This window comes from Neofelis nebulosa, chromosome 6, assembly GCF_028018385.1.
Source record: "Neofelis nebulosa isolate mNeoNeb1 chromosome 6, mNeoNeb1.pri, whole genome shotgun sequence".
Classification (NCBI taxonomy): domain Eukaryota; kingdom Metazoa; phylum Chordata; class Mammalia; order Carnivora; family Felidae; genus Neofelis; species Neofelis nebulosa.
The window spans coordinates 92,627,024-92,652,320 of NC_080787.1; the positions used below are offsets into that span (position 1 = coordinate 92,627,024).

Below are 25,297 nucleotides of genomic sequence, written 5' to 3' on the forward strand. Positions count from 1 at the left end.
GAAAAGGGGATCAAAAGTACACTTAACACAATGAGCGCTAATGTATAGAATTGTTGAATCATTATATTGTATCCCTGAAACTAAGAAAAGAAAATGAGTTTAACAATATATAGTCATATTCTATCAGTTTCTTGAGGTAAATTAAAGAAAACTGGATTACTTCATGATTTCCTGACACTTAGATATTGTTGATATAGAACATTTCAAAAGCATCCCACAGGCTATTTTAAGGTATCTAATTTATTTTTTAAATTAATCAATTAATTTTTATTCTCAAGTTAGTTAACACACAGTGTAGTCTTGGCTTCAGGAGTAGAACCCAGTGATTCTTAAAAATCACCATAGATGTAAGGTGCCTAGCAAGTTAGTATAATTTCTTGTTTTTATCCTATTTTTCTTCCTGTAGATTCCCTGAATAATTAACTGTGCTATATTTCTTCTTAAAGTTAAATTTCACTGGAAAATTTTTAAATGAGGCATTATCTTGCTCAGAGGACCTCAGACTTTATAGTACATAGGCCAATAAAAGAGCTAATATATCAGTAAAAATAAGGTATGGCATAATTTAAGAATGGACAGACCTACCCAAGAAAAGATAGCTGACAATTTTACACTCACAAGTGGTAAGTCATTTCACGACAGACCAATTAAAACATGGGCTAACACTATACTTAAACATGCATTCAGGGATAACGGCCCTTTTATTTCACAAAAGAAGAATCTGGGAATATGAGAGACTGTGTGACTCAACCTAGATCATGAAGCTTGTCACTGGGCCAGGACCAGAATAAGTCTTCTTTCCACTATACCAGGTTACCAGTTAAACTCTGGCTAAACATTGTGCCCCAAACTGAAAATACTGTATTAAACAGACGCTCTTATACTCACATACTTTCAGGCTTCCATAGATTAGAAAAAACGCCATGTCTATACAAGGGTATATACTCTGATCCAGCAATAAAAAAGGCTATATACCCAGATGGTTGTATAGGTCAATTCTAGAACAGATAATTCCCATCTATCGAAGCTATTCCAGATCAAAGAAAAAAATGGGAGTTTCCCATATCATTTTGCTGCGTTGTCATAATCCTAGCCTCAGACCTGATAAAACAGCAGGAAAAGGAGAACTACGGCTCAATCTCACTTAATAAAGCAGATGTAAAAATTATTTATAAGTATAAATCCTTAAAAGATACTAACTACGAACCAGGCACTGCTATAGAACTTCATGTATAGTAAACCATTTAATCCTCACAAAAACTCTCTGTGGTGCATACTATTATTATCTCCATTTTACAGAAGGGAAAGCTCAAGTACAGGAGGTCAAGAAACTTCCTCAAGGTAACAATTCATAAGTGATAAAGCTAGAATTCAAACTCAGGTTAATTTGGCTCCAAAATATTAGGAAATTAACCCAGCTTTGTATTAAATTAAAAACATGTAGGGAGGCAAGGACTATTCGACATAAGTCATTATATTGAGATGAAAGAAAAAAGATGAATGTATCAATGGAGGCTTAATATACATTTTTGACAAAATATTCTTAAGCAAACAAAAATTATAAAGACTATTTATCAGAAAGCAATATCAAACAACATATAAACCCAGTAAGCTGCATGAGGAGTTGTCTATTTAGTTCAATACTAAAGTTCCAGTGCCTAAAACAGTACCTAGCACATAATAGTCAAACGTTTGTTGTATAGATGTTTTTAAAATGAAACATTAATGACATTCTCACCACATTAAAAATAACACCAGTACACCTGTTATGACTCTTGCTGCACATTATTTATTAATTTCTATCTAATAAAGCAACACTTTAAATATTAAAAAAGACAAGGTATAGTAATTTTGAGATTATGTAATCGTATCATTAGAAAATCCAAAAGACATAAATAAAAATTAGAACAATTATAAGCATTCAGGAAAGTGAGCAGATACAAGATAATGATACAAAAACAATGAACTTTAACAATAACCTATTAAAATTAAATAGAAAACAGTACCTGTGACTACAAAATGCAAAAGATAAACCTTTTAACTAGAAAGATACAAAACCTAAGTGAAGAAAACAACAATACGCTCTTTCTTGGACATAAAGCAAGGCTTACGTGACAGACAGGAAGCCTTATTAAAAAGCAAAATGAAATAAAACGAATACACTTCTGATAAAATCCCTTGCCAAAAGCTGTAAGTGGCAGAAGAATATACAAGGATTTAAAAAAAGGTTTAAAAACTTAGAAATGAGACTTCCCCCACCACAGAGTAAAACACGCTACAAAACTACCATGATGGCACTATTATCACTACTACTGTTACGTGCAGCTAATGTTTATTGAGAGTTTATTATGTTCTAGGCACCCTTTAAGCGCTTTACATGTAATTTAATTCTCACAATGACCCTAATATCTGTATTTTTAGTCTCTCCATTTTAGAGAAAAGGAAACGGAAAAAGCAGAGGTTAAATACCAGAGGCTGACTAAGGTAACACTCAAGACAGGCAAGAGTTCGCTATAGTGGGAAAACTACCGGTATCCCATTTTGGAAAAGTAATTTGGTTATTGTATTCATTCATTTAATAAATACTTATCAAAGAGCCAGTCTTTACCAAGTACTATTCTAGATGTTGGAAACCCGGCAATGAAAAAGACAGACAAGGCTCCTACTTTTGTTAAAATTTATATCCCAGTGTAAGGAGACAGATAATAGCAAGAAAACAAAATCATTTCAGAGTGATACAGATGCTAGAAAGGAAATAATACTGGATAAAATGAAAGGAATGAGCCAGAAAGGGGCTACCTTTTTATCAATGTCCAAGAAGTGATCTCTGGAAAAAAAAAAAAAAAAAAAACTTGAGTTGAACGCTGAGCTAAGAAAAGGGCAGCCATGTAATAAGCTAGAAAACATTCTAGACAGACAGAAGGGCTGGGACCAGATCAGAATGTTCAAGTAACAGAAAGAAGGCCAACATGACTGAAGAAAAGTAAACAAGTATATGACAGTAAGTGGCCCCTAGTAGGTCCCAGCCACATACTCTTTGATCCAGTAATACCACTTACAGGATTCTATCCTACAGTAATAACAGCATGTATATGCAAATTTCTGCACAAAACAATGCTATTGCTAGATAGTTTATAAAAGGAAAACAACTGGAAAAACCTGAATGTTGATCACTTGGGAAATGGCTGAATAGATAGATTATGGTGTAACCTACACTACACAGTTAGTGGAAAGTGTCAGGTGGTATATGTAGAGATCTGGAAAAAAGTCCTAGAGATGTTACATGAAAAAAGAAAGTAGGTCAATATACATGACAAGATTCCATTTTTCATTAATGAGCCTCCTAAAATATGGTATCAAGAATTTTAACTCCTAAGTCTGGCCCTGGATAAATTCCACTTTGCTTCTTAGCCCTCCTGCATACTATCATTCTGCCTCTTTTTCTAATTCATTCCCTGCCAGCATTTCAGCTCATCTCAGCTCATTGCTTATTACATGAACAGTATTACAAAAATTTTAAGAACACAGAGAAGAACCTCTTCCTATAATTATAAAAACAACACAATACACTTGAAATAATTTTGAAATGACTGAATCAGTTCTATTGATTTTAGAATAGTCAGGTGGCATCATAATCTATTTAAAAATCAGAAAGCACATTATCATGAGCAATTACAGGCAACTAAGTATTCGGTTGGCTATCACAGTAGCAAAGACATAAAGGATGGTTATTCTTACCTCTATTTTTGTTCTATAGAGAACAAGTCGTCTAAGACCGCATAATTTGGCAATGTGGTTGAAAGCTTGAGGTGGTAATTTATCACAGGATGAGAGATTTAAGTCCTGTAAATTTGGACACATCTCAGAAATAATCTCCAAGCAAGTTTCATTAAGAAAGTGGCTACAGGATAATTCCAGGCGCACTAATTCAGATCCACAAACCTTTAGAAACCTGTAAAAACAATGTTCCATGTGAATTTTGTAAAACTAAATGATACTTTTACAAGTACACTGGAATTACCTCAACTCTTAATAGGCACCTTCAGAAGAATGGATTTCTACTAGGGAAAATGTAAAGCTCGTTTCACTTAAATTCTCATTTACTGCTTACCGAAATAGGCATGATTAGGCTAAAATAAATCAACCCGATATGATAAGATGTATTCACATCATGGAAAAAGTCAGCCAATGCTAAGTGAAAAATTAAGAAAGCAAAGAATGCATTTCTCCTATCTATCTAAAATTCACACCTGAGTTTGTAGAGCCAAAATCCAAAAACATAACAAAACTCTTAGAAGATATTTCCCCCTAAACAATATCCATTCAGTGCTGGATAATTTACTTTGAATATGACACACAAAGTGAAAGCTTTAATTAAATGACTTCAAAATACATCAGACTAACCTCCTCTTAACTAAGGAAACGTGGAATTGGTTTAACCATACTATTGTAATGTTCCTTATGTTTGTTACTATTTACCATACTGATGCTGAAATTATTACAAGATATTCAATTGCAGCTTCGCGTAAAGTACACAGAAATTATTCAACACGGTAGACATAAAATTCCGTATCAGACTGGTAATAACAATATTTATCTTAGTTGCATTACAGATGGGGGGGGGGAACAGTCCTGTCCATAATCATCATCTGAAAATAATATAAAAGGAGATGTGAGTCTAAGAGTATCTGAATCCATGAAACTTTATCACCTAAGCAAATTGAACCCTTAAGTGTACCAAATCATCCCTGTCCAGGTCTCTCGACATTTTCTTGCCTATGACAATGTCACATCAGTGACATACTGTTAGTTTATTTATGCCACATCTTTTTTCCTCATTAGCTTTCAAATACACATATAAAATAAAACTGACTAAATCAATCACGAAAATAAAAGAAATAACACTAAAGGATTAATTTTTGGCCCTGTTCCACTACTTCCAAGCATGTGACCTTGGAAAAGGCATTTACCCAAGTCTTAGCATTTTCTCAGCTGTAAAAGGCAGACGAGAATTACATAACAGCACTCACCACACTGACTCATGGTTTTGAACATCAAACAATATGTGAAAGCAGTTGGTAAAGGTCAAAGCACCCCACAAACATTAAAATAAAAGTTAAATCGTGGCCAACTCACATTCAAACAACAATAAAAAAATTCAGTTGCTACCAATTTATTTTAAATGTTGAAAATAACTATTGCCCACATATCTTATTTACACCTGAACGCCATTTATTCTCAATCCAATGCAATATATGTTCTGTTCTCCCTAAATTCGCCCTTTCCTTTTAAATGCCAAATTCAGTGCCCTTTCTTTTCAGTGCTTGAATTACTTGACTTATTGTGGCATTTTGCACAACTGCCCATCCCTTCCTTAAGATTCCCTGACACTCCTCAAGCTACTCCCTCTCCCAGATTTCTTCAAACCCATCCCACTACTGTTACCTTTGCTAAGTTGAATTAGGTAAACTGCAATTTGCATCAATCATGTTCATTAATTCATTTAACAAATATTTATTGAGCTCCTAGTATGACCTAGGCATTTCTCTGGGCACTGGGGAGTTAGCAGTGGACAAAACAAAGTCCCTGCTCTCGGGAGGCTTACTACATTTTGGTAGGAGGCAGGCTATAAACAAGTAAATGAGTAAAACAAATAATAAGTGAAAAGTGTCGGGGCGCCCAGGTGGCTCAGTAGGTTAAGCATCCAACTTCAGCTCAGGTCATGATCTCACGGTTCGTGAGTTTGAGCCCCGCACTGGGCTCTGCACTGACATTGCTTGGGATTTTCTCTCTCCCTCTCTCTCTCTCAAAATAAGTAAATAAACTTAAAAAAAAAAAAATGAAAAGTGTCAAGGAGGAAATAAAAGCAAGGAAGGGCAACAGGAAGTATCAAGGGTAGAGAGGGTGGTTGGAGACACCTCACTGAGATGACTCAAGACCCAAAGGAACTAGCAGTATAAGCAAAGCAGGTATCTGGGAAAGAACTTTCCAGGCCGAGGGAAAGGCAAGCACAATGGCTCGGGGGCAGGATACCACACAGACTGAGGAAATGTGAAGAGACTAAAGCGGGAGGTACAAAGTGAGGGGGAGATGAAGCGCAGGTCAGAGAGATAAGAGGCAGTTCATATAGTGTCTACGTTTTACTTTGAGGGGGATGGCCTTCTCAATCATCAGAGGGTCTTGAGCAGAGGAGTGACACAAACTCCTTGTGTTTTAGCAGGATCACTCTCCCTTCTAGGTAGAGGAGAGACTCAAGGGGAAGAGGAGTGAAAACGGGGGCAGTCAGGTCACAATATTCAGGAAAGAGAAGATGGTGCACGAGATCCAGGTGGTAGCAGTGAATGTGGTGCTCAATATTCAGGTTCTGGATCTACCTCAAAGGTAGGCAATGTATACTAATTATGACAGGGGAGCCTGGGTGGCTCAGGAGGTTAAGTATCTGACTTCGGCTCAGGTCATGATCTCACGGCTTGTGAGTTCCAGCCTCGCGTCGGGCTCTGTGCTGACAGCTCGGAGCCTGGAGCCTGCTTCGGATTCTGTGTCTCCCTCGCTCTCTGCCCCTCCCTCCCCTACCCCTCTCTCTCACTGTCTCTCTCTCTCCCTCAAAAACGAATAAACATTAAAACATTTTTTTGAAATAAATAAATAATGACATACCTCTATACACTGAATTGAACTCAGGCTCATCTATTCCTCAACTACTACTTTTTTTTTTTAATCTTTGTTTATTTTTGAGAGAGAGACAGAATGTGAGCAGGGAAGGAGCAGAGAGAGAGGGAGACACAAAATCCGAAGCAGGCTCCAGGCTCCGTGTTTATTTTTGAGAGAGAGACAGAATGTGAGCAGGGAAGGAGCAGAGAGAGAGGGAGACACAAAATCCGAAGCAGGCTCCAGGCTCCGAGCTGTCCGCACAGAGCCCGATGTGGGGCTCGAACCCTCAAACCATGAGATCATGACCTGAGCTGAAGTCGGATGCTCAACCTACTGAGCCACCCAGGCGCCCCCTTTTTTTTTTTCTCTTAACTACAATTTCCTCCCTTACTAACTTATTTATATTGAGCTTTATAAGCTGCCTCAAATTCCCCTTATGAAAATTTGAATTCCACTTATGAAAATTCTTCCACTTGAAGAATTTATGTTTCCTCTATTCTTAAACAGACTAAATTCTATGGACTCAGGGTATTTTTCCTGTAGGTTAAACTATTCCTAAGAAATGGGACAAAATTGACAGTTTTACCTAGCTTTGGGTATAAATAATAGTTATAGGTGGTTCTTCGTATTTTTATAAACTAGCAACCTAGAAATGGATGTAGGGTTTCAGAGAACCTATTTTTCTTTGATACTTCTATAAATATTTGAAGATTATAGAAGTTAAATGAGCATATTAACTCTTAAAATCTTTTCGCATCTTATCTCTTGAACGTCTTCATTATTTGGCAAAGTACTTTGTTCTATAATTCTTTCCCAAATTGGACTTGGAATACTTGGACATCCCTTTTCTCCTTACTCCCATTATTGAACTTTTCTCCTCTAAAGAATTTACAGGCCAATCAGCAGAAAACCAACCGGTTAACAGACTAGAAAACTTCCCAAATTGATTTAATGAATGGTAGAATTTGAAAGCACAATGAAGATAATGATCATGCCTGTACTACCTTTCTGACTTTCCCTCTCTCTTTTATATTACATATTTTCAGTGTGAGCAGATTAGTCAATATCCCTATACTCTGTTTTCCTGAACTTACAGGATCTACACTACCTAATTTTTCATGATCTCTCCAGTTCAAGAAGGGAGAAGTAGCAGCAGAGTCAATTAATTAGCTGAACACAACTCTCGTTTCTTTCCTTAATGCTCCTCATTTAAATTTTATTTTAATGCATAATTACATGTATGTTTTTGTCTTGGTCATGTATTCATTCATCTCAATTGTGACACTGGTCACTCAAAATGAGAACTAAGCTTCTTTATTTCCTACAGCCTATTCATTCCACGGTGTGAATTCTCATAAAGTATTTCTTTTTTTTTTTTTTTTTTTTTTCAACATTTTTTATTTTTTTTATTTATTTTTGGGACAGAGAGAGACAGAGCATGAATGGGGGAGGGGCAGAGAGAGAGGGAGACACAGAATCGGAAACAGGCTCCAGGCTCCGAGCCATCAGCCCAGAGCCTGACGCGGGGCTCGAACTCACGGACCGCGAGATCGTGACCTGGCTGAAGTCGGACGCTTAACCGACTGCGCCACCCAGGCGCCCCTCTCATAAAGTATTTCTTGATATTGGGGGTATTATGAGAAGACTTAATTTCACACGAACAATCCCAAACTAGGTCTCCTGCTATAAGAAAAGAAATAAATGGCTTATCCTTATGTGGTGAATTAATTTGTCCAGAGTAATGTAAGTACATAAGAAGTAACTTACTAAATGGAAACTTGCAGCCTAAAATAATAAAATCATATGAATGAATGATTTGAGTTTACTCATCAAAATAAAAGACACTAATCCTCACACTTGCCTGATGTATAAAGATAAGGGGAGAATTAAACACAAATATCTATGGCTTCTGATTCCTAATTGTACATTTTGTTAGCTGACTCTCACTGAGTTTTATAAAATAGCATATTTAAGATAATCTTTAATCCCATGTAATTTGGAACATTATTTAATACATCTGATCCAAAATAAAGCCGTTAAAAACAAAACTTGCTGGCAGGGGAAAAAAGTCTTAAAGTTGTCTCCAATCTCTGGGAATTGGACATTCTAAAAGACAACTGTATAAAGCATAGGTAGGCAACTGAGTAAACAAATAAACAGGCAATGAGCTCTTTATCCCATAAAATTGTAGCTCTGTTGTCAAAACATCTAATAAAGTTCTAGAAACTAAAAAGCATCCAAGAATGTTTTCTAAAGGAAACAATGAGAGGAGTCAGGGGTAAAAATCTCTGCATAGCTGAGGTGGAGATCAAGGTGATTAATTTGGGCAACTATCCGAAGAAAAACAGTAGTGGAAAAATAAACCTAAGGCTTTTTGAGCATCAGAGTGATATGATTAAGCCTCAGAGCACAAACAGGCAGGGGGGCAAAGAAATATCCAAGACTTTAGGGAACTGTATTATAAAAGAAAAGTGGAATTATAAAAGATGTGATTTTAATGAGTAATGATATGCATGAGCAGTACTTGAAGTTGCAAATCACAAATCTGGGGATAGAATAGGATTTTAATAACTGATTAAAACTTTTAAGTTCTTGTTATTCCAATTCAACCTATTTTCCTGCTCTTCTGAATAATATAAATTCCTAAAAAGTTCTTTGAAATCCAGTTAAACAGTTCCAACTTGTGAGGATAAGGTTTTTTGGCAACAAAAACAAACGGTATCAAACTTTTCCCAAAGACTTACTCATCATCACTGGTCTCTGGTTTAAAAACGTACTTTTTTTTCTTTAAAGTATTATAAATAAGTCTTCTTCGCAGTAATGAGCATAAATAGACCGTACTTATTCATAGATTATTCATTAATAATCAAGCCATGAATATTTATTGTTTATTCTGGGAATGCTGCCTACAAGGCATAATGACTATCAATTCGGCAGTCAAGTCAAGGGGGCCAACAGCAATCAGTAGGCAAAACTCCAATATCTCCCACCCAGAAAAAGAATTCTCTCTTCTCTCCCTGGTATTTAAACTTTTTACTTTCTTAATGGGAACAAGGACTATGCTTAAAGGAATGCTATCAAGATTTATAGTTTTACTATCTGAAATACTACAGTAAAATATGGAAAACTTAAATGTATGTATATACCTTCGTGATTATTTAAACAGCCCCACACCAACTAACATGGCTGAATTGAAAATGGAAGAGAAATTGTTAGAGAGAGAGTAGATTGGAGATTTAGTCTTGCAGATCTTTATCCCTTATGAGTCTAAAATTAAAAAGTAGCATTACTAAACTTTCTTCTTACAACTTATGTCTCTGCTCATGCATCAGGATGAACTACATAAAGGGAGTTTTAAAACAATGATTTAATATTACTGCTACATTTTACTCAGTACATCACAGTCATATGCAACATTTTCCCAAAGAAGCTGGGCTTCAGCTGTTCGCCATCAATGTTTTCTTTAATGTCTACACTCATTAGTTGTCATACTGTTATTTTATTAATTTTATTAATAAAAATATAGGATGTTTACATGTTTATCTTTATATCTTTATCATTTCTGTAGCCTGATGTAGGACTGTGTTCAACATCTCTTGATGTGGCCAACAACACTCACTATAATTCCTTATACACAAAGGGTGAAAACAAACAATAAATTCCCAGTAGTGGGAAACATTAAGGAAAGAGCTACAAGAGGAATGAAAATACCTGAAAGGTCCTAAGAATGTAAAATAATGCTTACTGACACAGTTATTCTAAGAGTCAGTTAGCCTTGATTTCTGACCTTAGGGCCTGCTCTAAATATCCACAGTTATCATTAAGCTCAGTTCTTCTTGGTCCTATTAGCAGAGAGCACAATTTTCAAATGAAGCGTATGTATCTGGGCCAAGGGGAAGTAGAAAGGATTAAGCTGTGTTCCACTGGATTGCTGTCAAATGTCTAGCAATTTTTAAAACGTGGATTCTACAAAAATTCACCAGAATCACACTGCCAAAAAAGAAATGCCCATTTTTCTACCACAGACATCTCCTCTTAAGAAAATTCACATAATGGAAACCATTTTGTATACATAGCATGTTATAAAATCGTTATACCCTCTGACCCACCACACCATAATGTTTTATCGAAGAACTCCTTTCCCTGGCTCTATTTTTGGAGGAAAAGAAAGGAATTCGGTGCATGCATGGTTTCAACATGTGCCATAAGCCATCACTGCTTGTGTTTATTTTTTACTTTGATGCATGAACTATCAATATTAGCACTTTGAACACACTGTGACATTAGTTATCTCATCTGAATCTTATGCTATCAAATATTTATTTTTGGAACTGCATCTTTATTTTTATAGTCTAGTCAAGGGAAAACAAGGCTCAACATACAAATTTCTAATTCATAAGCCTCTGTTTAAGAATGTATCCACTGAGGATGCGTGAAGGGAGAGCTGTTGTTCATTTTTAAATCCTAAAAACGGGACAGAAAATTATTCATTAATCAAAAATCACAGGTAATTTCCCCAAAGTTTCTACTCCTTCATTATTTAACTTAATGAAATGATGGGATTAGAGTGTAACATACAATGAGAATAACTCTCAGCAAGGTTAAGAGAAAAACACCTGTTTGTATCATAAGAAAAATTAATATGGCATTACTAAATGAATATGCACTTGTGCAAGCTTTCAAATGTTTAACAGGTGACATTTAATAGTAAGGAAACGAAATGCTTCAATAGAAAGGAGCAGAAACACCTGGGCAGGTCTGCAAGTGTGGTCGCCTACTTAGCATGCAATTGCATTTTCAACATAATTAGTTTAAATGAGCTTCTAAATTTGGGTGATGTATTGCACATGTAATTAAGATTTAATTAAAAATGTTCCATAATAAATTGTTTTCCATTTCTGACAAATCACATTAGAGAGGTGGATTTTGATTTGGAAATAGTTTTTAAAATGTGTTAATCATCTATGCCGAAAATGTGAGAAAGGAAAAAAAAGGGGGGCTCTGTTCAAAGTTACTTGGGATTTAAAACATATGAGGTAAAGGACAGACTTTCCTTTTATCTCATTATAAAGTTTCGCTGAAGGGGATGAAGAAACTCACGTTTATAAGCAGAACACGAGGATACACAGAATGGATCTCCTTTTTATTTCCGTATGGTATATGGTAGATACTTTCGAACTTTGGTTACAGAAAAGACCACGTAGTAACGACCGCAACAAGGCTTGGCACTAACCTGCTGAATCCTGCAACAGAGATGAAGCCCCTGTTCCCAGTCCAAGACAAGTTGAGCCACTGAACAAGGGTGCAGCGTGCCTGCAGAAATTCCAGAGAGGTGTCACTTAGTTTTGCCCAGTACGGCTGCAGATTGAGGTGGATGTACTGTAGAGGATCACAGCAGTGCTGGTTCAGTAGTTTGCAAGTCTGTGCTAGTCTACACAGGTCTGGCAGTGTAAGATGGTTCAGAATCAGTTGAATGAGCTACATCAAACAGAGAAACCAAGACCATCAGGACGGAGAAAGAAACAGTATCATGTAAGTACATCACATGGTCTAATAAAGAACAATCGTATCAAATTTGATGACAGTGTCTTCACATACTAGATAAACCAAGATTCATCCAAATTATCCAAATTAGAAGAAAGCATGCATGCAGAAGACTATATTACATTCAAAATTGTTTACAAGGTACTTCAAGTTCAGATTGACTACTCATTTTTTTCCAGTATAAACAATTTGGTAATCAATTTTTCATGGACTCAACATTTACTGAACATCTACAGCCCAGCAAGCATGGTTACGGAAGAGAGCTCCGACTTCCAGAGTTTTGCAGGGCCCAGTGGGAACTGGTTAGTGCAATAAGATGTTTTAATAGCTTCGAAAAAGAGGAGCATAGGCTGCTATGGAAGAGAAGGCCTAACCTTGAAGGAAGAGTGTATTTGCACGAGGAAGGCTCAGCTTTAAAGGGCAAGAGGCAAACGAGGTGAGAGACTAGTTAGTGGTAGGGTCTGGGTTACTAAGAACTTGAATTTATTCTGAAAGCAAGAAGGAGTCTTGAAGGGATATAAACTGCAGAGTGACAGGGTCAGATTTGTGTTTGGAAAGCCCATTGCAGAGGGTACTACTGGAGGCACAGAGGCAGGGAGGCAGGGAGGCAGGGAGGCAGAGAAACCGGTCAAGGAACGATTACAGAATTCCCAGAGGAAAGAGAAACCACGGGCCTGCTAGCAGTGATGATGGAGTAGCACACGGATACAAAAAGTATTAAAGGGGAGGAATCCAAGGGATTTTTACCTCTAATTAAAATCGTTTTCCTCAAACTAGTTCAAGATTTGTTTTTTCTTGACGGTGCACAATTTGGGGTTTCTAAACTAATACTGTTGAATAGCCTATTCTGAACCAAGAAACACAAAGAAAAAAAAGACCAAATATTTGCTAAATGGTAAAAATCTTTAGATGAGACAGAATATTGAGTTTCTTGCTTAACGCAGTATGTTTATCTAGCTACATTTTTGTTTTGCAAATATGCCCCTTAACCCAAATGATGTTCTTCTATTTATTTGACTACGTAAACCCAATACTAGTTCAAGTCATAATTTCACTGTTTTAGGCCAAAAGATTACAAAATAGTGACAACATGATATTTAAAATAAGCATAAAGAGTGCATAAAGTATGAGCACTGCTAACTAACATAAATATTGTGCTCCGTGAGGCTTGGAGGGTTTTTACTATTTATTTTTAACACTGAACTAGACTTTAAAAATATTAAGAGTATGTGTTATAAAAAAAAAAACAAACAGGGAAATATAAGGAAATTAAAAATTAGTCTAAAATCTCATCACCCCGATAACAGGTAAACTGCTGACATGTAAAATATTATACAAACAAAAAGAAAATTTGGGTAAAACATTAGAAAAACCCAACACTGAAGAAGGGTAGTATATGAGAAGTTTCTCCCTATCTATCCTCAAATCTAACAAACCCTCTCCCCATTGGTAAGCACTGTTCATTTTTCTGATCTCTTCCAGACAAATATGCATGAATATGTATAAAATCCTATGTATGAATATGTATAAAATATGTATGAAATCCTATTTTGGATTTGCACTAAAAGCTATACCTTGCTTTTTTCATTTAATAATTTATCTTGTAGGCATCTTTTTATCTGCACATAGAAATCCACCCCATTCCTTTTTAAAGATGTGGCATACTATTCAACTAATTTCTCACTTACAGAGTTCCTGGGTTTTTCCCCATTGCAAATGATACTGCAATATCATTGTGTGTGTGCATATTTGGCAAAATTTGCAAATATACCTCAGGGTAATTGCCCTTCAGAGCATCAATTTACTACAGACAGTGTAAAAAAGTACCCATTCACGATGTCCTAGACAGTACTGGTATCAATGCTTTAAATCTTGCCATTCTGAAAGCAAAAAAGGAAGAAACGAGAACAAAATAGTGTGACACTGTTGTTTTTTATTGCTGTTCTTTTTTTGTTTTTACTACACAAATGTAACCCTTTGCCAAGGGAGTTGCCAAAGTTTCTTTCTTTTCTTCTGATCTGTTTCTGGATTCTATTGTTCCATTTATTTATTCATTATTTCTCTCTTATCAATAGCCCTGTGAGTCAAGTGAGTTTTGTTCTAATTTTTTAAAAGTTCATCTGTGGGAGTGCATTGGATTGTTTGCTTGCAAATGAGACTCTATCTTCTTCTTTGTTGACCCACAAATATCAGTCCTATAGCTTCATAATATGCTCTGTTATCTGGTGGGACTAGTGCCCCCCTCTAGCACTCTTCTTTTCCAGAATTTTCCTGAGTATTTTCATGTTTTTTTCAGGTGAACTTTTCAATTAAAGAACAAAAATTCTGTTTGTATTTTAATTAGGACTTCATTGAATACATGAAGGAAAACTGACACCTTTACTTCATTGTATCTTCTTATTCAAGGGCATGGGATGATTTATCATTTAATGATCTTTTACGTTCCTAGAGTTTCTAAAGCTATTGACTTTTGTCTATACTTTACTTATTGTATGTAACCTGCCAACTTTACTTATTGTTCTTAATAGTTTTTAGTCTAGTCTCCGAAGTATTCTAGTACAGAATCCTATCATCTAAAAAATGATGATGATTTTACAGCCTCCTTTCCAAAAATTATGCCTTTTCTTTCTCACATCTTCCAGCATGGGCTAGTACTTCCAGAAAAATGTTAAGTAACATTGTTGTCTTGTTCCTGGATTTCATTTAAATGTGAGCCACAAATGTGATACACATATATAATTTCAAATTTTTAGTAAATACATTTTTTTAAGTCAAAAGACTCTAGTTAATAATACTCTATTGTATACTTGAAGATTGCTGAGAGTAGATCTTAAGCATTTTCAACACAAACAAAAAACGAGAATTAACGATGTGAGGTGATATATGTGTTACTTATCTCGATCTTGGTAATCATTCTACAATGTATATGTATATGAAATCATCATGTTGTACACTTCACATATATACAATTATATTTACCAATTATTCCTTAATGAAGTTAAGAATAAAGGCAAAGGAACAGGTAATATTAAATATATTTAATAACATTAAAAATGATCATTTCAACATGTAAATCAATATAAAGTTACTGAGATATTTTATTCTTTTTTTTTTGTATGAAGTCTTTGAAATCTTGTATTTTACATTTTCAGCACATCTCAATTCAGACCAGCCATATTTCAAGTGCTCAATAGTACATGTGGCTAGTGGCTACCATATTGGATAATGCATTTCTAGTGTTTGATAATTAAATATGTTAGCTTTTGGTTAATGATATTTGGTAGTAGACAATTACTATCATATAGCTTAACAAGGTATTTATTTTTTTAACAGAGATGGATTAAAAATTTGGATATCTGTCCAGCTGTCATTTGTCAACAAATTTTGTATATCCACTAAGATGACATAGGATTTTTCTCCTTTGACCTAGTACTATGGTATTATTATATAATTCTCTGATACCAAAACACTCTTGAATTCCAGGAATACATGCTGAATGATTTTATTGTATTATCTTTCAAAATAAGTCTATTTATTTTATTTGTTTGCTGAAGTACAATTGGTCTGTGGTATTTTTAGGTACTATATGTTATACTGGCTTCATTAAAAAGTTGAAAACTTTTCTTTTTCTTTATGCCATGAAATAATTTAAATAATATAGGATTTATCTGTTTCTTAAATGTTTGAAAGAACCTATGAGCCACCTGGACTTGGCAATAGTAGGACCTTAAATATTTGTAGAATGAATTAAAAATCCATTGGTTTAACTATAATATTAAAAGTTATTTCAAGAGAATTTGTAAAGGCAGTTAGCGCAAAAAGGCATTAAAAATTAAGTATATCTCTGTATCAGAGGATCAATAATTTACTTTTTCCAGATGATTTGTAATTTAAATAATACCCAGCAATTTCTGGCATTGTTCCAAACAAAAGTCACCAATATGAAAAGATGTATATTTTGTGTGAAAACATTCTATGGTAACTTAATATTACATTTTAAGCAAATATCCAAATAGAAAAAGAATAATGAAAAGTCACTGAGACCATGACACTGACATGTGAAAATGCACTTTGGGATTTTGATTAAATGAGAGATAACTGGTTTCAGGCCTACAGGAGAATACCCATTAATCATTATTTGTCTAGTGTCTATAAAAACATGTTTTCATACAGGGGTATCCCAGCATGAAGTACCATTTGCTACCACAGTGAGTGCAGGATGTAATGTTGGCAAGGGCTCAATTGTGCCCTTATTTTCAACTGTGGAAACACTCACTTGATATAGTTAAATGTTGGGGGTTTTTTTCACTTTAAATAATTTAGATTATCTTAAAAATAATTCGGGTAATTTTTTTTTTTTAATTTCTCCTTTTAGTCACCGTGAGATCATTCAGTGTTCTGCAGCATTAACTCTCTATGCAGTGTACTCTGCTTTCATCATGGCTGGTTAATGTTCTCAGGACTACAGATTCTGTCCCTCACCTTCTCCCACGTGCCCTTGTTGTATTGACCAAACCCCTTGCCTGTATTGGAAGCTTTCCCTCTCTACTGCCTCCTTCCCTTCAGCCTAGAAACATGCTGAAACCTCTCCCAAACTGCATCACAAACAGAAAACTTCCTAATCTGCTGCTTCCTCCACCATTTGTCTTTTCTCCTTTTAGAAGGCAAGTTAGAACAGATAATACCTCTAATTATACTCTCCTTCATTTTGATATGCCTTTTTTGAGTGCCATACAAAGGGGTGGAGTGTTAGTCAAGATGACAATATTATTCATTATTGGTGGACAGTCTTATCCATGTTACAGCCCCCAGAGTATATTAACAGAAGTATTTTTCTGCTTATACTCAGAGTAAACAGTTTTTGTCTCTGCTTCTTTCTCCCTCCTTTATGCCTTAACCAAATATGGCAAGGTTTTCTCATCCCTCACCTTATGTTCATGGCTCCACTGAACCAAGAACAGTAAAGGATTATCAAAGATGTCCCAATAACCAAAACCTGTGGGCACTTGTAACTTAGCTCTCTGCAGCCATGTGGCTGACTGGGTCCTTTTTGTGTTTTCTAGGCCTCCTCTTGCTTTGCTTTTAAGACTCTCTCATTGTTATCCCAAGCGCCTTTTCTGACAGGTCTTCTCTATGAGACTCTTAGATGTTAGTATTCCCAGAATTCTGTCCTTGGCCCTTTATTCCCACTCTACAGAGTGTCACCAGTTAATTTCATCTACCATGATGCCCCTCTCCTCTTTCAAGTGGACTCACTCAAATGTAAACTCAGACCTGCCTCCTGCATTTCAAACTGAAACACTAACTGCCTACTGTCCTCAACCAGACAGCGGAGATGCTTTGATGAATCACAGGCACCTCAAAGTCAGTATATCCTTCCCACCTTCACCCACTGTTTTATGATTAATGGCATGTCCATCCACTTAGTCATTTCAACCAGAAACCTAAAAGGGTCTCTGATGTTCTGCTTCGTCTGTAGATAAACGTTTACTACTTTCAATTCCTACCTCCTGATCTCCGGAATATTTCTCCTACTCATCTCCCTTCCAAATCTTCCAATATCTAGGCTTCATCATTTGTTGCCAAAATTACGGCAGTAGTTTCCTAACTGGTGTCCCTGCTTCCCCACCCTGACCTCCTCTTGCCCTATTCTTCATTTACCAACACAGTTATCTAAGATAGAAATCTCATTTTGTTATTCTCATTTTTAAAATAAACAAAATAAAACCTTCAATGTTACCCTAATGACCACAGAAAAGGTTCACTCTCTTGTTTATACCATGACACATACGAAAGACGAAATTTACACGAAGGCCAAAGGGCAATTATTCTAATTGTGGGCCTAGAAGTGTGCAAAAACGCCTACATATTGTGGATGATTCCTGGAATGTTAGCTATTCCACACCATTCTCTCCCATTCAGAAAAGCATTATGAATACAAGACAACACAAGAAAGTGAGTGTGAAACTATTACAGGTATAATCTTGGATCTGCTCTAATTTTTCATCAAAAGCAAACTGATGCAGCAGTGATGCAGGCCGCATACTGCCAATGCTAGACTGTCCCAATCACTGTCATCTACACGAATGGTGTCCTGGGGAGTCAGGCATCGAGGCAGTCCTAAGCCTCCATCCAGTTTCATCCTCTGCAGCCATCTTGTTCCCAAACGGGTTACAAAGTTATACTTCCTCTCCCCTCTGTACATTCTCTTCCCTCTGCTGGAAGTTCCCCTCAGGTGTTCATTTGAATGCTACGTGTCAGCATTTTATCAGGTCTGGATAAAATTCAAACAAACACTGTTCAAATGTATTGGCCAAATTTAAGTTTCTATTTTGTCGTTTTAGGAAATGGGTGAGAATCAAATAAGTGCTTTTGTTTCTTCCTGATGAACTGTTCCCACTGCTGTGAGGACAACTGCTCCTTGAAGCCCTGGGGAACAACACTGTCAGCACCCTACCCTCCTCTCTTTCCCCAGCTCAACTCTTCCTTCACCTTTCCCCAGTCCTCCCATTAAGGGCCAGAGGGTCTTGTCCGATCCGTGAAGCTTTCTTTCTGTAACACAAGACTTGACCTAGACGGCCTGGGTGGGGTCCTGTTCATGGCTTACTGACTCAATTACCTTGGATCCTTCGCTTCATCTTTATGTGGCAACTCTAGCTACTTCACAGGACACGACAGCATTTTAACCGCAGAATGGTGCACAGGCATTGTAGTAACCATTAGGCTTTCAAGAGACTATCTTGCTGTTCTATGCAAGTTAAGCTACTTGTGTTACTACAGTGAAAGCTGAAATACCCACCAATTTGGAAGGCGGCCAGTTTAAATTGGCTAAAATTTGCGTTATAAACACAATAAACACAAAAAAACACCATTTTTCTTAAAAAGATTTGGTTATATTATTTTTAGCCACACACAGCAGTTTGTCAGCAGGGGATAGAAATGCCTGGCAGGATCCCCCACCACCAGGGGGTGTGCTTCTGGCATATGATGCCTCGGGGCCAGGGACGCTAAATATACTGCAGAAAGGTGCCCGCAAAGACACACTGAAAATAAGACTTTAAGTAAAGGCACTCTGCACCTGCCTAGACCAAAAATTTCAGCTAGCCAGAAGGATATAAAAGAGAATTGATATAGAAGCATAAAGGAGACTTGGAGAAACTGTGGACTATCAAAGAGAATAGGCATCCTTCTCATGGTCTTATTAATACTCTAATGCAAAACAAAAGTGGTAAAATTACTTAACACAATTTTGTCCAGCTTTTTCAAAGTCAAAATACAGGTGACCCTTGAACTACAGCAAGGGTTAAGAGTGTCAACCTCCCCTCCACCAGTCGAAAATCCATATATACTTCTGACTTCCCCAAAAGTCAACTACTAATAGCCTACTGTTGACTTGAAGCCTTACAGATAACATAAACAGTCAAGCAACACATTCTGTATGTTAAACATAGTATGTACTATATTCTTAAAGTGACGTAAGCTAGAGAAAAGAAATTGTTAAGAAAATCCTGAGAAAAACAGATGTATCATACTATACTATAAAAAACTCTATATCTAAGTGTACCCACATAGTCCAAACCTGTGTTGTTCACAGGTTGACTGTATATGATACATGAGATTATGTACACCATACCAGTGTTTCTATTTCTCTGATATCTAACAAAATAAACATTAATACCTAAACATTTAAAAATTATAGTGTTATGTCCAATATTGCTACTGATTATCTTTGGCTTACCTCATAAGGCAGTTTATCAAAATATCCATTATTTGGCCCTTCCCTGAGGGCAGTACTGCTAAACTTTTTGTTGAGACTGTCCATTCCACAACCGTCCTTTTCTTCATAGTCATCATCTTCTAGATCATTCATGTCAATAAGTGAAGTCTTGAGAGAAAGCACTGGCTTGTCCTTCGTACCATGTAACACGACTGCATCTAATTCGGTGTAATAATCCAGAAGAGAACTATTTACTTCCAGCCGTATAAGGTTTGTGGGAAAATTTATCTGCTTAATACAAGGTTTAAATTGGCGAGCCTGGGAAGCATTCACCTTCGTCGGTCTCTCTGACCAAAGAATCTCCCATCTGCCAAAGAAAGAAACTTACCTATAATACACTTTAGAATGAGATTTACTGTTACCTTAAGGTTATGGCCCCACGCCCAAAACGTTATAGTGTGACACACAAAGGTATTAAATGAGGTGAACAGAATCAAACACAAGTGTTGTTTCCCGGATGTAAACAAATTTATAAACTAAATGTCATAGACCTTGAAATATTTGTACTACTTGAATTATTTTCCTAACGTCCTAGAAAGTACTTTTTTGCAAATTCCGTATCAGTCAGTTAGAAACTGGAAGAGCTAGCGTTACATGAAGAACACCACTCAGTTTTAAAGGAAAAGGATACCTGAAGTCAGAATGAGGTACACAGGAGGAATTAAGCTCTGTTGTGTACATGTCCTAAAGCCAACAGTGGAAACCAACATGATCATCTTGTCACCCCAAGCTCTCCTTTTCCAGCTTCTCCATTTCTGTTACTGGCGTCACACAAACTCAACACTTCCATTATCTTTGATTTTCTCTTATCGAGTCATTAAGTTTTGTCAAATTTTTCATGAAATCATCCTTTCTCTATGCTCTTCTTCTAAATTCTCATTGTTCTCCTCTTTTAGTCATCTGAGTGTGGTCTCTATCTGGCAAGTACCTAACACATAACAGATAAATAATATCTTCTCTACTCCTCCAAAACGAACTCTACTTTCCAGCCAGATTAATCATTACCTTCCAGATAATAAACTTATTTCTGCTTTTGTGTCTTTGCTCATGTTGTCTCCCCACAAAGAAATGCCCAGTTTGCAATTATCTGCCCATCTCTTCTTCGAGGCCCAACTCAGATTCCATCTCTTCATAGAAGTCTCCTAAGAAAACTAATCTCCCAAATTATGTAAAGATTCTTCATAACCTAGGATCATCAGATATGTAATATTCTTCCACATGTGTCACAAGTAACCATTTCTCTAATACTCTTTCCAAATACATCAGAAAACAATTAGAAACACAGATAAAAAAAATACTTCAATAAACATCTTTCCATTTCTAATTATTGACTTTAGCTACAGAATTTTTTAAATACAGATTTTATGTCAAGACTAAGAATATTTTTAAATCTGAATACATACTACAAACTGCTTTCAAAGAAGCTTATGCTAATAGTATACAAGAATGGCTACTGAAAGTATTATTTATTTTTTAAAAAATCTCTAATTTTATGGTAAGCCATATCTCCACATGACAATTTATAATTCACTGATTACTAACAATATTTAAAATATTTTCATAAACTTATTAATCATATGAGGGTTTTTTTCCTCTAATATATTGCCAGTTCATTTCCTTGGCCCAGTGACCTATTAAGATTTAAGTAAAAACTGATTACGGTAAGACATTTAGGAAACTGAAATAGACAAAAAAGCGTGAGTCATCAACATGTAGGTACCCTCATGGTCTTTAAGCCAAGATGGCAGCAAGAAGGGCATACGGGGAATGGAGAAAGGAAGCATGATCATTTCTACCTGTGGGAATAAAAGCACACAGCAGAAGCTCACAGGGATCATAGTAAACGGATCACTACCCACTATAGTAGGAACTTTCGCACTTACTAGAAGCTTTATAATCACCTCATAGTTGCTACTTTTGCTGGTTCTTTCCTGAAAATTAGAAATAAAACTCATCAAACACAAAGAGCCTGTGAGTCCCGTATCTGGAGACAACATGAGAGTTAAGAGTGGAGAGACAGGTCCCACTCTATGACCCACCTTGACAAACTGGGGAAGAGTTCTACTCTAAGGAGTAGAGCAGGTTGTGGCGGGTATAAGAAGGAAAGGAAAGCAGGCTGGGCATCTTCCTCTTCCTGTGACATGGCAGTCAAGCACACTTGGAATGCCAGCCTAGACCTGGGCACCCCTACAGATTAATCGCAAAACTCTTGAGGGTTCCTAACAGTTCTGATTTGAACAATCTCACATAAATTTATGCATTTACATAAATGCATGTAAAGGAACTGACGTATGAATCATTTAAAACCATGCTGGTAGGAAAATGCATTCCTAATTTTGAACAGTATATTTCCACGAATCAGGAGGTAAACGGTTTTATTCATTCTTTTGTTGCTATGGCAAAATGACATCAGATGATGTTAGAGAAATGTCTCATGTCTAGGAAAGAAGGACCAGTCAGGACCCTTTGAAATAACTGCCTGTACTGGTTCACAACACATGTGATCTTAAACCCAGTCTGTTTTATTATTTAGCTTCAATGAGGAGCTTTTACTAAGCTTAACAGGAAACACTGAAAATGTGACATAGAAATCATCTGTGCCAGATCCTTTGCAATAAATAAATACAGCTCATACATGCTCTTCATGTGCAGTTTGAACTGCGCTATAATGTGAATTACATTATAAATGTACAAATATAAGCTTAAAGAAAAGCATTGACTAGAGCAGCAATATTCTATGTTAATAAGGTATTAATCTACCAAAGTCTTCCTTACCTACTCTGCAGAATGGACAAGGCTAGATGATGCTTCAAATTGACTTCCTTAACTTTTGTGGTATATCAGGATTAATGCTATTTTAGCATCACCTTCGCTTTTCTATATAGCATGAATATTATATATTTACCTATACATATAACTTAAGTTGTAAATGTGACAGTATACTTAAAGGAGAACATCATCATCATCTTATCAGTGTTTAGAAATATTTAAAAATATGTCTAAATATAAAAACTTTCAAGTATCTAAATTGGTTATTTATATTTCACCTTTGTCTTGATAACGTAAAAAGTAACAAAAAATTATGAAAAGAAAAATTATTTTATAGGTCTGTGGCCAACTGAATTAAGTTAACATTAACTATGAGATCAATCAAATTGATCCTGAGGTGTGTGCATTAAAGTGAATTTTTATTTAAAATTTCTTAATAGAACTAGAATGTATTATTTCAAAGTTAGCAAGAGAAAGGTATCTATTTTATCCAACAAGAAAATATGTCAGTATTATTTTATTCTGGAAAACTAAAACCAGAATCTTAAAACCTAGTCCATGAAAACAAGCAAATACAAACAAATGTACATGTGCACACGTGTGGGTGTACGTACACACACACACACACACACACACACTATTCTGTGAGATAGCCCCAACTCCTTTAATCCTCTAGATTTAGGACAGCATTAACAAGATTAAACCGCTTTAAATTGTGCTCCATAGTCCACACATTTAAGTGTTTACTATATATGCTCACACACTGTATATATCTACCAGACAAGTCTGACCAACTCTAAATGCCCTATGTAAGTATTTTAAATCTACACTATCACGTATGCAGGATTCAGCTCTGAATCCCATTCTGGCTGCACTACAGAACACTTAATTCTGGGATGGTAACCAATAACATTCACTTCACCAGCCCACTTATTTCCCTTTCTGTTGATGGTACTGAACGCCTACTATGTGTCCAGTTCTTAGAAACAAAGAAACAAACCACTCCTTCTATGCTGTTGATCTCGTTTCCCCATTGAGAAAGGCTCTCCAAGGCTCCCAGGAAGCAACAGGTAAACCAAAAGAGAGAGAGAGATGTTCACCAATGGAAACCAGAGAAAGCAAGTTTTCCAACATATTTAGGTTGGAAGTCAAGCACACAGATGCAAAAAGCTTTCCTATAACCAAAATTTCTCCTGGTTAGTAAGCATATGTAGTAGTCAGCACAAAGACAATTCTCTTGGCAACACTGCTCCATTTCACCAGCTGAAAGTAAATGGATAGAAGAGGAAAACCAACAAGAATAAAAGAAAAGGATTCCGATAGTATACCTACTCATTCCCTGCCTCCCAGCCTATCTCTAATTGGAACTAACTAGCATCTGCTTTAAGAACCAACCACTTTAGGGCCTGGCGACTTCCATGACAAAATCATGCTTCTTGGCCTACAAAATCAGGACTAGACTATGACCAATTTGGGAAATCGTTACTTAAGCAACTTCCTTTGGCAGCAAATTCTCTATGTGACAGCCACTTTCTTTTCCTCTCCTTTCTTGACTTCAGTATTATATAATTAAATGCTTTCTTTTAACGCTCAAAAAAAAAAAAAAAATCCACACCACTAAATTTTATCCCCAAATAACTTTATTCCAGTCAGTTTCTTTAACAGGACCTCAATTTGTCATTTTCTTTCTCCTCTTTTTCTGTCTCTCTCTTCCAATGTGTAACCCTGTACTAGCCTTTTTCTGACTCTTACACAAGCATCCAGTAAGATCTTATCCCCAGGACCAGGACACTGTGTAGTACCTATTTTCTTTTCTCTTAATAGGGCAGTAGGCAAGAAGTCAGAAGACTCTGAGATCTTACAGAACTACCTGTAACTTATCTACTTCATTCACTGAACAAAGAAATCAACCAGACGAAATGGGGAAAGACTGCTTTTGAATTTTGAATGTTCCGGGACTACAAGTCCATTTCCTGCAAACAAATTCCTGAACGACTCCAACACACTCCCTTGTTTGCTAACTCTTAAGATAGGCATAAAACCATGTACTCAACTAAAATACTAGGTAGTAGAGTCCAGTGGTTCCCAAATAACAGCGCGTGATGGAGATTTCCATGAATAAATGTGAAAAATAAGGAATGTATTGGTAAAAAGTTAGACAGGGAAGGAGGCAGACCATAAGAGACTCTTAAAAACTGAGAATAAACTGAGGGTTGATGGGGGGTGGGAGGGAGGGGAAAGTGGGTGGTGAGCATTTAAGGGCACCTGTTGGGATGAGCACTGGGTGTTGTATGGAAACCAATTTGACAATAAATTTCATATTTAAAAAATATGCACAAATATACATGTAAAATGCCAACCATTCTTTAAGATTCTGATCATGCTAATTTCTCAGTATAAACTGAGGTTTCTTTTATGACATGATGGTGATGACAAATGATGTATTCCATTTGTTTGTGTTTTTAACGTGTACTTACTTAGCAAAGTAAATAATGTGACAACCTGTATCAGTTTTTATGATGATTTTTATTATGTTTACTAGTTTAAGACCACCAG

At 36.2% G+C, this 25,297-nt stretch overlaps 1 protein-coding gene across 4 annotated transcripts in view; it reads right to left on the minus strand.

Annotated features, from left to right (window-relative positions):
- Positions 1–25,297, minus strand: part of FBXL4 (F-box and leucine rich repeat protein 4) — an 83,512-nt gene that overhangs the window by 35,637 nt on the left and 22,578 nt on the right. For all 4 annotated transcript variants that reach the window (XM_058734778.1, XM_058734779.1, XM_058734780.1 and 1 more), the window contains 3 exons: positions 19,934–20,279; positions 11,885–12,129; positions 3,739–3,952 (listed from right to left, as the gene is read on the minus strand). In XM_058734778.1, the coding sequence (XP_058590761.1) occupies positions 3,739–3,952; positions 11,885–12,129; positions 19,934–20,279 (805 nt within the window). The remainder of the gene's footprint in view (positions 1–3,738; positions 3,953–11,884; positions 12,130–19,933; positions 20,280–25,297) is intronic.